Source organism: Balaenoptera acutorostrata, chromosome 6 (assembly GCF_949987535.1).
Source record: "Balaenoptera acutorostrata chromosome 6, mBalAcu1.1, whole genome shotgun sequence".
Taxonomy (NCBI): domain Eukaryota; kingdom Metazoa; phylum Chordata; class Mammalia; order Artiodactyla; family Balaenopteridae; genus Balaenoptera; species Balaenoptera acutorostrata.
The window spans coordinates 118,636,926-118,649,094 of record NC_080069.1 but is presented as its reverse complement, the minus strand read 5'-3'; the positions used below and the strand labels follow the sequence as shown (position 1 = coordinate 118,649,094).

At 57.2% G+C, this 12,169-nt stretch overlaps 1 protein-coding gene across 4 annotated transcripts; it reads right to left on the bottom strand.

The window, feature by feature from the left end:
- Positions 1–1,791: 1,791 nt before the first annotated feature.
- DOLPP1 (dolichyldiphosphatase 1) lies at positions 1,792–11,328 on the bottom strand. 4 transcript variants are annotated; one of them, XR_009008757.1, is made up of 9 exons: positions 11,234–11,328; positions 7,556–7,656; positions 7,250–7,334; positions 7,052–7,151; positions 6,722–6,820; positions 5,691–5,819; positions 5,116–5,205; positions 2,383–3,251; positions 1,792–2,232 (listed from the first exon to the last, which is right to left on the bottom strand). XR_009008757.1 is itself a non-coding variant. In XM_007194525.2 (8 exons), the coding sequence occupies exons 1-8, from the start codon at positions 11,307–11,309 to the stop codon at positions 3,215–3,217; spliced, it is 717 nt and encodes a 238-aa protein (XP_007194587.1). In that variant the 5' UTR covers positions 11,310–11,328; the 3' UTR covers positions 1,792–3,214. The 4 variants fall into 4 exon arrangements, 2 of the variants coding, with proteins under 2 accessions (XP_007194587.1, XP_057405363.1); XR_009008758.1 differs by having other exon boundaries at positions 1,792–2,522; positions 2,643–3,251; XM_007194525.2 differs by having other exon boundaries at positions 1,792–3,251.
- Positions 11,329–12,169: the final 841 nt, after the last annotated feature.

Here is a 12,169-nt window from a genome sequence, read left to right as displayed (position 1 = left end):
TCTACCTACTGAGTTCTTGTTTTTTAGCTATTGTATTTTCCAGTATTCATTTAAAAATCTGCCAGGGTTCACGTTATAGTTTCCTGTTCTCTGCAGATTATATATATATATATATATATATATATATATATATATATATATACACACACACACACACACACACACACACACACACATACATATATATATATATGTTTATTTTTGGCTGCCTTGGGTCTTCGTTGCTGCGTGCGGGCTTTCTCTATTTGTGGTGAGCAGGGGCTATACTTCGTTGTGGTGTGTGGGCTTCTCATTGAAGTGGCTTCTCGTTGTGGAGCACAGGCTCTAGGCATGTGGGCTTCAGTAGTTGCAGCACGCCGGCCCTAGAGTTCATGGGCTTCAGTAGTTGTGGTGCGTGGGCTCAGTAGTTGTGGCTCGCAGGTTCTAGAGGGCAGGCTCAGTGGTTGTAGCACACGGGCTTAGTTGCTCCATGACATGTGAGATCTTCCCGGACCAGGGATCAAACCTGTGTCCCCTGCATTGTCAGGTGGATTCTTAACCAGTGCGCGACCAGCGAAGTCCTGCAGATATTTTCAAGTTTGTCCCTTACTTCTTTAAAAAAGTAAAACAGGGCTTCCCTGGTGGCGCAGTGGTTGAGAATCTGCCTGCCAATGCAAGGGACACGGGTTCGAGCCCTGGTCTGGGAAGATCCCACATGCCGCGGAGCAACTAGGCCCGTGAGCCACAATTACTGAGCCTGCGCGTCTGGAGCCTGTGCTCCGCAACAAGAGAGGCCGCGATAGTGAGAGGCCCGCGCACCGCGATGAAGAGTGGCCCCCGCTTGCCGCAACTAGAGAAAGCCCTCGCACAGAAACGAAGACCCAACACAGCCATAAATAAATAAATAAATAAATAAAATTTTTTTTAAAAAAGGCAAAACAATTTAAAATCTGTGCCCGATCATTCCAGCACCTGAAGTATGTGTGGGTTTGTTTCTAATACTTGTTTCCAGCTGGTTCTCAAGGATGGTGGTGATTCCTTTTCTACCTGGTCACCTTTGTCTATATTTTGTTCATGGTAAATTCTTAAAACTGTATAAATAATTGAAGTCTAGCATGAAGGTTCCTTCTTCCAGAGATTTGTTTGCTTCTGCCACACGTCTGGGATTAGGTCACCTTAACTAAATGTCCAGGTTGTGTGGACCGTGGTGGGGAACCCAGACCCAGCCTTCGAGCTCACGTGAGGATGGGATTACTTCTGATTCGCCTGAGGGTGAAGCTGTTATGAACCTCAGGTTAATGAATTAAAGAAGGGTTAGAACCCCCACTTTGGACCCCTGAAATGACTTGTGGTCTTTTCACTCCTACAAGGCATCCAAAACCCAGGTCAGTTTGCAGTTATTTCTTCCAAAGCACGATACTCACCCGTCCGCACACTAAAGAAGCACTGAATTCAACAAGGAGTGGAGGTGTTTATCCTGGCAGAGGCTTAGGAAGGACATGCTGGTTGTCCCCAGTCTTCAAGGGCTGTCACATGAAGGAGAAGCTAGGCTTACTGAGAGCAGAGCCAGCCAGCGCCACAGGGGGAGGTAGACAGGGACTAAAAAAACTCAGTGGAAGGGAGCAGTCCTCAGACTCCAGCGGGATATGTCACAGAGGCCATTCCAACCCTGGCTTTGGGGGATGGAGGGGACTAGGTGTCTTGGAGACACGTACGATCTTCTAGTCTTAACCAGGCCCTTGCCCCTCGGGTCGTGTGTCCGCACAGCCACGTCCCCGCCTCCTCCCATCAGCTCAGTCAACATGTTCAAGCTGCCAGAGTTCAAGATTTTATTTTAAAACAATAGTAAACAATTTTCATTGATTTTTCTTAAGTCAAACCACCTCACACTTGGCTTATCTCAGGCAAAAAGTAAAAAATAAAAATGAGAAGGGAAGGAAAGGAAAATGTGGGGACTGACCAACCTTCCCCAGAAATAGGCCCCCGGTCCTGGCATCTGGAATGGCTTTGGACACTGTCTTTAACAAATGAGAAAAGAAAGCACCAAAATATTGTGCTTCAGCAGCAGATTAGGAACCTCCACAAAGAAAAGGCGGCCGGGGGAGGGAGGGGGTCGGGCCCTGAACACAGGTCCCGAGCAGCCTGGTTCAGTTCTAGAAGCTTCCGAGTCTGGACGCATCTCCTCTCCACAGCTCCGTTTCAAAGCGACTTCAAGATTGGGAGGAGTCGTCCTCCGAGCTGGGCAGTGGGGATCTGTGAGCCACACGCCGGACACAGGCTTGGGGTGACCCAAGCAGGCTCCCAGCCTCTCAGAAGGGGGTCGGGAAGGACAAGGAATGCTCAGAGCACACAGAGGGGAGGGAAGGGTGGGGACAGTGGGCACCGCTGCCCCACTCCTCTCACCAGCTCCTGCTTCCTCTGCGTTTTGTTCGGGTGGAGATGAAGACGAACCACTAGCGGACGGCAGGACAGGAAAGAGCTGTAAACAGCTTGGGTTTGCTCACCCGCATGTGCAGGCTCTTCCATCAGAAAGGGACCGCTGTCTTGGGGACAGGGAACCAGAGAAAGCCCTTGTGGCGCACGGTCGATGAGGGTAGGACACAGCGATTGCAGCGCAGACGCTTGCTCTCTCTGGGCCTGGCCCCCACACGGGAAACACTGACCGAGGTTCTGGAATGGCGTTGGCGGCAGGGCGGGCATGGGGGTGCTCCTTCCTCCTGGGCCCCCAGGCCGTCTCTCGGGCCCAGGGCAAAGGGCCTGGAAGCTGACCTGGGCTCCTCGGTACGCAGGGCAGCCCCCGCAGAGCTGGCTCTTCCACTCCCTCTCCAAAATCCCATCTGCCTTTGACAAAACCAAAAAATAAATAGTGTGCATTTTTCACGCCACCTAGATTTCCTGGCCCTGTGGCCAGAGGTTCAAGCCCTCCTTCTCTACCCCACGCCCCAGTGCCCACGCCAGGGGCACTTTCCGCCCAACTGGGGGCTGGCAGCAGCACTGCGAGGGTCTCTGGCTGTGAGGCCCCCCGGCAACAGGCCCTCCAGGGTCCTGGTTGAGGGGCTGGCTCAGCCCTTTGGTCCACCTTGTTCATTAAAATTAAAATAAGAAAAAAAAAGGCTCCACTCGGTGACTTGGGTCTGTAGAGGTCTCTGCTTCGTCCCTCGGTCTGTCATTCCATCCACCCTGCAAGGCATCGTGCAGGCCGGATCTGGAGGCTGGAGCCAGCCACACTCACCGGTCACTGCAATTTCGTCCCCAGCTTGCGCTGTCTGTTCCTGCAAAATGGGGGTGGGGGTCAGATCAGGGCACTCCTGGCGTCCAGTGACTCGCCCCTCAGCTGTCTCCTTCCTCCCCACAATCCCATCAGAATGAGTGAGTGCCCACTCCCAGTAGCCCCAGTGGTTGGCTCAAGCTGGGCCAATCAGAGCTCCTGCCCTGGGACCTGGGACTTGGGGCCTAGAGAGGGTCAATGTCTCTGCTGGGCCTGTAACACAGGTGCTCAGCTCTGGAGTCCAAGTGCAGCCAGGAGGCCGGGGCAGGGGCGGGGGCCAGGATGGGAGAACAGGGGCAAGAGGGACCTGGCTGGATTCCAGTAATTATGGGCAATTCCCACTTATAGATAAGCCAGCATAAGTGGGGTTCTGTTACCATCAACCAAAACAGACAAGAAGGTAGTGAGTTCTCCATTTGGGATGTACATAAGCAAAGGTAGGAGCACTGCTGATAGAAGTTATCGAGTGGATCTGAGTACCTGACTTGGGGGTGTAGCGACACCTATGACGGGCTCAGGAGCCTGAGGGAAGCAGGGACAGCCCCGTTCCCCGGAGGGCCTGGCTCCTCGAGAGACCCCACTGAAATTCAGAAACCTAACTGTCCCCACAGGTCCGGTGTGATGCAGCCCCAGCCTCGTGCCATGGCCAGCCCCCTTCTTCCCTGGGCTCCAGCCACACCTGCCTCTGTCTGTTTGGTGGACTCCCCAAGCTTCCTGTTCTCAGAAGCTTTGCACAAGCTGTTCCCTATGCTAAGAGCACTCTCCCTGCCAAACCCCAACTTGGACAGTCCCGATTTCTCTCTGCTCAGATCTGTCACAGCCGGCCAGCCAGCCCAACCACACACCCTCACATCACGCTGCTGTCACGAGCTCTCAAGCCCGAGGCACTTGTCGCACAGGTAGGTGCCTCATTCCTCGTGTCCCCCCTGCCGGCCACTGCCGTCTCACTCTGGGCCTATCCCCAGCCCACGGCCTGGCACAGAGCAGGTGCACGTGGAAGTTTTGGTACATCAAGGCAGGTGGCGGCCAGCTGGGAGGAGCGGGGCTGGGGGGCGGGGCCGCTCTGGGAGCCAGGTGGAGAGGCTGGGCCAGCTGGGGCCTTCCGCCAATAATGGGATTGCCTGCCCTAATCCCTCAAATCCCCTTTCCTCACGGATCCAGGGCTTTACCCTTAAGTTCGTTAGGATAATTTGGACCATGATGCCCTAGACACATTTCCCGGCTGCTGTGACCCCGCCCTGCGGTTCCTCTCACCAGGAGCCCAGGGCTCCTCAGGAAACCTCCCAGGCTTGTGCTGGAGCCCAACCTCGCCTTGGCTCCCCTCTGAACCTGGGAAGGAGCCAGGCCTTCCCGACCCCAGCTGACACCCCACCCAGGATTTGGGGTGCGTGGAGAGCTGAGTCAGAAGAAGGCTCCAAAGCCGGCTTTGCCCTGACCGGCTGTGCAACCACGGGTGCCCCTAACTCACCACACCTCAGTTTACCCCTCCATAGGAAAGTGTCTGGACTAAACAGTCCCGAGGGGGGTTGACACACAGGCCCCCAGAGAATCCTGGCTGCCCAGCTCTCTGGTTCCAGGCCACAGAGGTTAAAAGCATGGCCCTGGGCCCAACAGCCTAGGTTCCCAGCCCAGCTCCCACACCCGTGATCTGCAAACCCTTGGTCAAGTGATTCCTCTCCTCCCCTCTCTGAGCCTCAGTTTTCTCGTCTGTAAAATGGGGTCCAGGGGAGGATTCAATGAGGCAGTAGAAGAAAAGTGCTTGGGCAAGTGCCCGGCTCTCGGGGAGCCTTCCAAAACTGGGGGCGGCACTGACCGAGGGCTGTGCCCCACCGAGCCAGGACCCAGTGATTGCTATCCCCTTGACTCACCTGGCTTCTGCCCGGGTTACCGTGTACTCAAACCAGAGTACGTTGGGAATGAGGCTCGTGTCTCGGATTAGGAAGAACTCAGAGATAGGCCTGGAGAGACAGACACCCGGAAATCCAGGACCATATCAGGACACGAGTCTGTCACCAAGCCAGACTCTCCCACCAGTGCCTGGGGCCGGCGATGCACCCTCTCCCCACCACTTTGCCTGGCCTGTGCAAGACCCAGATGTGTCACCTGTGTGACACTCAGGCAGGGACACTGCCCCAAGGTACACACAGCCCAGAAAGACACATGCTGCTTTCCAAGTCCCTGAGAGGCCAGGCAAGGACAGAGGCTGGCACCTTGGCTTCTGGGCTGAGAAAACCCCTGGGGGAGATGGAAGCCAGGCGAGTGGGGCCTGCAGCCCTATGTCCACCAGAGGCCTGGGCACCAGGGCCCTCCCAGGGAGACTGAGGCTGGGGTCAGGACACCTGGGTCCTCCCACTGATGGCCCCTTCGCAGGAGGGGGCACGGGCCATAGTGCCTGGGAAGGTGGGGGGAGCGGGGGACAGCAGCAGGGGCAGGAGGCAGTTACCAGGCTGCTATCCTAGGGAACAGGGGGGTGAGGACCTCCTGGGTGAAGACGAACCAGGCGATGGCCATGAGGCCTCCAGCGATGCCCCCATAGAGCACCTGGCTCCAGGTGTGGTACAGCAGGTAGACCCTGGGCCAAGGACAGAGGGAAGTTCATGAGAGCCAGCCAGAGACCGTCCTGCACAGCCTCCCCGCACGCCTGACTGCCAGCTTCCCTGGACCTCTGCACACACACGGGAGACATACACAGACAGGACAGGCTCCTGTGACCACACGGACTCAGAGCTACTTCTAGAAGGAGGCAAGGGGTTGGACCCCAACAGCTGCTCCCCTGACTCTAGAAGTGAAGGGATGGCTCAGCTAGGATTTGCCTCCTTTCTGTCCAGCCCTTGAACTTGGAGTTTGTCTGCAAGGGGCTCCTCCAGGACATTGGGAACAATGGCTAACCCTAGAACCTTGGGCCCAACCAAGAGGAGAGAGCAAGGACTGGGTTGGAAGGGGCAGCTGGAGCCCTGGCCCTTTAAAATGAGAGGCCTGGAGCTTTCCTGGTGGTGCAGTGGTTAAGAATCTGCCTGCCAATGCAGGGGACACGGGTTTGAGCCCTGGGACACGGGTTCGAGCCCTGGTCCGGGAAGATCCCACATGCCGCGGAGCAACGAAGCCTGTGCACCACAACTACTGAGCCTGCGCTCTAGAGCCCATGAGCCACAACTACTGAGCCCACACGCCTAGAGCCCGTGCTCTGCAGCAAGAGAAGCCACCGCAAGGAGAAGCCCGCCCACCGCAACGAAGAGTAGCCCCCGCTCGCCGCAACTTGAGAAAGCCCGCGTGCAGCAATGAAGACCCAACGCAGCCAAAAATAAAAAAATAAAAATAAATAAATAAAATAAAATGAGAGGCCTGGGCCCCTCTTCGCAGCCCTGCCCTACAGGCTCTGGGACTCGGGTCCACAGCGAGGTCCAATAGGGACCAAGAATCCAGCTAGACCCCAGTGGGCAGGGCGTGGGGCAGGGGCTCTCCCTCCCTCTGTACCTGCTATAGGAGACTAGAAACGCCACAGTGAGGAGACCCAGGGAGAGTACATGCCTCCAGAGCAAGTCCAGGAACCTGGCGTTGTTCGTTTGGTGCATTCTGGGAAAACAAGCCTGTTAGCTGGCCTCAGCCCACAGCCTGGGGCCCAGGCCTCCCACACAGCCCCGGCCCCATCCACATGCTCCCTGGGCACCTTCTGCCTTGGCTGCAGCTCCTCCCACCCCCAGTAGAGGCCAAGCCCTAAATGGCATCCAAAGGGCTTGCAGCAAGTCCCTGGCAGAGGCCAGCCTGGGCCAGTTCAGGGCCACCCCAGCCAGGGCAGAAGCTCACCTTAAATACAGAAAAAGGAAGGAATAGACGGAGAAGAACCACATAAACTGGGAATGGCTGGAGGGCATCCCGTACTTGGTGCCCACTGCCGTGTGGGGACCTGGTGGAGACAGAGAACAGGGCATGATGGGAGGATGCAGGCCGCCCAGTAATGCCCTAACCTGGGGGACCCGCAGACCCCCATGGCCTGGGCCCTACCTCCACAGGGCCGTGGCTCCTGGATGACGTGTTTGATCAGCCAGTTGACCCCCTCGTTCAGTGCCAAGCCCCCAAGGAACGAGATCTGCTGGGAAGATATGGTCAGCGGGGCCTCTGTGTGCTTGCTGGCCGCCGCCTAGCCCAAAGACCGCGGCCTCCCGCTGAACCTCCAGCCCAGTGGACAACCTGGCACCAGCCAGGAGGCTCCACACACCTCAGGAAAGGTGGAAGCGGCGAAGGGAAGGCAAAGCACCTGCGAAGGAATGGTGAGGCCCCTCCTCCCTGGGGTGGGAGTGACTCACTCACCGTGTGCAGCTCCCGCTTGAATATGATGAGGGTCACAAAACCAACGATGACAAATATGGGGCTGAGGCTCAGGTAGGCAAGGAGGTGGCCAGAGAGATCACCTGGGCAAGACAGGGAGAACAGGATGAGGGCAGAGCACAGCCATCGAAGAGGGCCTGGCCCCCAGCAAGCCCAGTAGGGCCTCAGTCGGAGAGGTGGTCCCAGCAGGGCCCGGAGCGCAGGGCCAGGCGGCTGGGGATGCCTCAGCGCACCAGCTCACGCACCACCTCAGTCACGGGCACAGGGTGTTTACTAAGCACTCAGGTGCACAGATCGTGAGTTTAAAGCAGGTGCCTTCACTCTCCCTGTCCTACAGATGAAGACACTGAGTCCCACAGGGGTTGCATGATTTGTCCAAAGTCACACAGCCAGAAAGAGGTAGGATCTGACTAAAATCCAAGTCTCTAGCCTGGTCCAGGTGCTATACCCATTATCCCACCAAAGCGGGAATTTGAACCTGGCTTGGTCTGACCCCAGAGGCTGGGCCCTGTCCCAGGAGGCAGTCTGGCGGGCACATGGATGCCTCCGGAACGCAGTGCTGTGCGGAGACCGACCCAGCCAAGCCCTGGGCCTCCAGGGGAACCTGGTATTCTCCGAATACCGCACAGACTTGGGTCTACACTGCAGACTCTGACAGGGACCAAGGCTGGGGGTGGGGAGGAGACTACGTTGCCCACTACGGCCACCTGTTGCAGTAACAGCTTCTCACTGCCTCTCTACTGGCAAAAAATTGGCTACCTATTGACTACCTGCTTTTTACCCCCTAAAAGGTCTCGGCGGGAGGATCCTGAAGCCAACAGACAAGAGCCACTTTCCTGCTTGCCCAAGGGCAGGGCTAACACCGAGTCCAAAGGCCACCCTCACCATTTGAGACAGGGCAGCTATGTAGCAGCTCTGGGGTCAGAGAGTGTGGTTTAGTTCCCGTGCCAGCACTTGCTGGCTACACGACCTCAGGCAAGGACTTCACCTCCCCGAGCCTCAGCTCTCTCACCCGTGAAATGGGGATATCAGTAGCCGCCTCCTACAGCCATGGAAGCTCTGATGTGACCAGGCCTGTGAGACGCCCAGCTCGGTCTCTGGCACCCAGGACACTTCCACGTTTGGAGAACTCAGTGTGGGAAATGGCCCCACCACCAGCCTGGCCTCACACAGGCAGCAGGAAGGTACCCACCCAGGGCCGAGCCCAGATTCCAGGCTGAAGGGATGGGCACACACCTGGCCTCCCCCACACCTACCCAGGATAGGGCTGGCTTTGAACTAGCCTGGGAGAACAGGCCAGCAACATAGGTCCAAATGCTAGTACTGCCATAGGCACCCTGGATGACACTGGGTGAGGCCCTTCCTTTTTCTGGGGTTCTGTCTCCTCATCCACACAGTGGCCTGGCCCCCTCCAGCCCTGAGATTCTGGGTCTCTCAGCTGTCCAGCTGATGCCCAAGACACTGGGTCATCAGGAGGACAGGAAATGGCTGGTGCCCCCAAACCTTTGGCCATCTCCATGGCCTGTCTCACAGCAAGCGCTACCTTTGGGCCTTCCTGCAGATGCTGTCAGCAACTCTGGCCTCACCATTCTCTGGTCTAAGCCCCCCGGTGGCTCTCTCAGCCCTTAGGATAAGTCCCACCTCAATCCAGCTCATCAAGCCCTGCAGTCCTGGCCCTGCTTCCCTCCCACCTTCTGCTCCAGTTCCAGGAACCAAATTCTAGTTCCCTGAACGCACCATGTTCTGTCCTACTTCTGGACCTTTGCACACACTGTTTCCCCCACCTGGGATGCTGTCTGGGTTAACTCAACATAAATTAAGTACCCACCATAGTGGGAAAAAAAAAAAAAAAATCAGACTCCTGCCATTGCAGAGCTCTCAGAATCTGTAACCAGGGCATCGTTCATGACACCACTCATTAGTGGAACTATCCGGCCTGCGTCTGTCTCTCCCTCTAGAAAGTAGGCGCCATGAGTGCAGGGATGGGGTCTCTACACCCCACTCAACCCCCCAAGCCCAGCACAGCGCCTGGCACTTAACTGGGCTCTAAAATGATGTTAAATGAATGGAGAACGGATGAAGGAAGCAGGGTCAGTGTGATGAGGGGCGCGAAGGAGAAGTGCAGGGGGTCACAGAAGAGTTAGCAGGGGGACTAGACCTTGAGAGAGGACCCCAAGTTCAGCCAGGTCTCTCCTCCAGGCACCCACAGTCCCTACAAAGGGTCCCTCATCACAGCCTGAATCATGCTGCTCACATCTGCCAGGTTCCTTCTTCTCACCGTGAGCACCCAGAGAAGTACTCCCAGGCCAGGGAGGGGAAATCATGAAGGTGCTGAGGCCTTAAGCAGGTCCCTTCCCCATTCCAGGCCTTGGTTTCCGTCCTGTAAAGTGGGGTTTTTTTTTTTTTTCACAGTTCGGGAGTTCAGGGACATATTGGTTTCTTCACCGTTCAAAATGCAGAGCAAGCCCAGGGCCTGGCATTCAGGATGTGCTCAGTGGATACCAGCTGAATGAATGATGGGTGAATGGCGGGCAGGCAGGCAGACAGTAGGGCCCAACAGCTGCAGGGCCACCCCACCCCCAGTATAACCCAGAACACCTAGGGTCAAAGTTTCCTGGCATCCAGTCCTGGGGCCCTCAGCAGGGCCAGGTTCTCATGTCTCTGCATGAATAGGCCTTTCCTGGGGCAACCAGGGCTCAATGAGGGGGCCCCCAGTCTCACCCGACACCCAACCATCCTACACACAGATGGCAGTGTGGGCTTGAGAGGGTCCTGGGAAGGTGGGATCATGTTAACTGCAGTTATTTCCTGAATGTTTACTGTATGCCAGGCACTGCACTCAGCCTTTCTCACATCTCCTATTTCTGATTCTCACATCACCACTAGAAGGGAAGCACTGTAATTAGTTCCACTTTAGAGAGGCACAGAGAGGTGAAGTCACTCGCACAAGGCCTCGGCCTGAACTCTGACCCCCAAGGTCCAAGCTCTGCACCACTCTACTAAACCGCCTCCAGAACAGTCACTAAAGGACCTCACAGATGGAAAACGCTGAGCTTCTGGAGCTGTGTCTGATGGGAAGCTCCAGAAGTCAACATCCCAGAGGCTGCCTGACCCCTCACCGGGTCCCCTGAGTTGTAGAGCAGTGCCCTACCCAGGGCGTGGCATCAGAAGTACTCAAACAACGAAGAGCTGCCCGGCCTCGACTTGCACACTCCCAGCAATGGGGAGCTCTTTCTTCCAGGCAGCCCAAAAGCACTGTTTGAAGGAAAAAGGCACTCCCTACACGCCGAGGAGAGAGTTCAGTCTCTCCGCCTCCGGGAAGGGCGGGGAAAAAGGGCCCAGGTCCAGGCCAGTGATCCGTTCCCGCCTCACGCAGACCACCACCCCATTACAGCCCACCGGCGCCCCGGGACCCAGTGGAGCACCCCGGCCGCGCAGCCGCAGAGTGCGCGAGCGAGCGGCTCACAATTTCGCCCAGCTCATCGCCACACCACTGCGCCTGCGCGGCGCGCGCGCCGGCCGAACCCTCCGTGGCTCACTATTTGACAGTTCCCACCCCGGTCCCCCGGCGCCCCCTCTGCGGGCTTGCGCCGGCCGGAGCGCCCGGCACTGACAGGCCGGCCCCGGGAAGGCGTCCTCGGAGCCGGGGTTGTCTTTTACCTGCAGGATATTCGACGTGGGTGAGGGTCACCGGCCGCCATGAAGCGGGGAGCGAGCACTGTCCGTCCGCTGCCATCTTACCCGGAGACCGGGCTTCGCCGAGCAGCCAATGGGGAGCCAGGGGGGCGGTGGTCCTGACCTATCACGCCGGGGGAGGTGCCTCGCACCCAATCGGAGGCCGATACAGGTAGCGGCGCAGCCATTCACCGTGTAGGCCGTGGGGCAGGCCCGAGCGGCGAATCAGGAAGCAGGGCCCCTAGGAGCCTGCGAGCCGGCCAAGACGGCGCCCAATCCGGGACGAGCGCAGGTAGGTGGCTAACCAATCAGAGAAAAGGAGGGTTTCAGCACACAACAGAGAGTAGAACAGCCAATCAGAAGGTGAGGCCGGCTCGCGGTGTGGGCAGGGCAGGCCAATCACCCGCTAGCTTGGGGGGCGTGTTGAGCTTTGGTGGGAGCTTTGGTTTGGTGGGGACCTTCTCCGAGTGAAGGCTTCCTCGGTACCCGGAGCCAGCCTGGGGTCGGCAGGACTTGAGCGCCCGTCAGAGCGCATGCTCGAAGCGGGGAGGCAACCTCGGCACTATGGAGTCTGAACTCACCTACTTTTAGTTATGAGTAAACTGAGGCCAGAGACCCAGAGGGGACTTATTTTCCTTTGCCCTTTACTGACTGGCAACAGGGCAAGTCACACAAAACTGACGACCTTTCCATTAAAGGTAGGGGGTGGGATGGGGGAAGGAACTCCCGGGGCGGGGCGCACGGTCGGCCCGCTAAATGCTTTATGGAAGCTTAACTGATGTCGAGTGGAAGCGTAATTGAAATGAAAAGACTCCGTCCCTCATTTCATTCAATTAACACAGATTTATTGATTCAATCTCATTTATGCTGCTTAATGAGGCATCTTGGGGGCATTTTAAACAAGAGGCCGGTTTTCCACCT

Excerpts from the sequence above, each read along its gene's own strand:
- DOLPP1 (XM_007194525.2), bottom strand. The coding sequence starts at position 11,309 with ATGGCAGCGGACGGACAGTGCTCGCTCCCCGCTTCATGGCGGCCGGTG. Across the intron at positions 7,152-7,249 it reads GGAGCCACGGCCCTGTGGAG|GTCCCCACACGGCAGTGGGC; the intron begins GTAGGGCCCAGG and ends TGTCTCCACCAG. Across the intron at positions 6,821-7,051 it reads TTCCTTTTTCTGTATTTAAG|AATGCACCAAACGAACAACG; the intron begins GTGAGCTTCTGC and ends TTGTTTTCCCAG.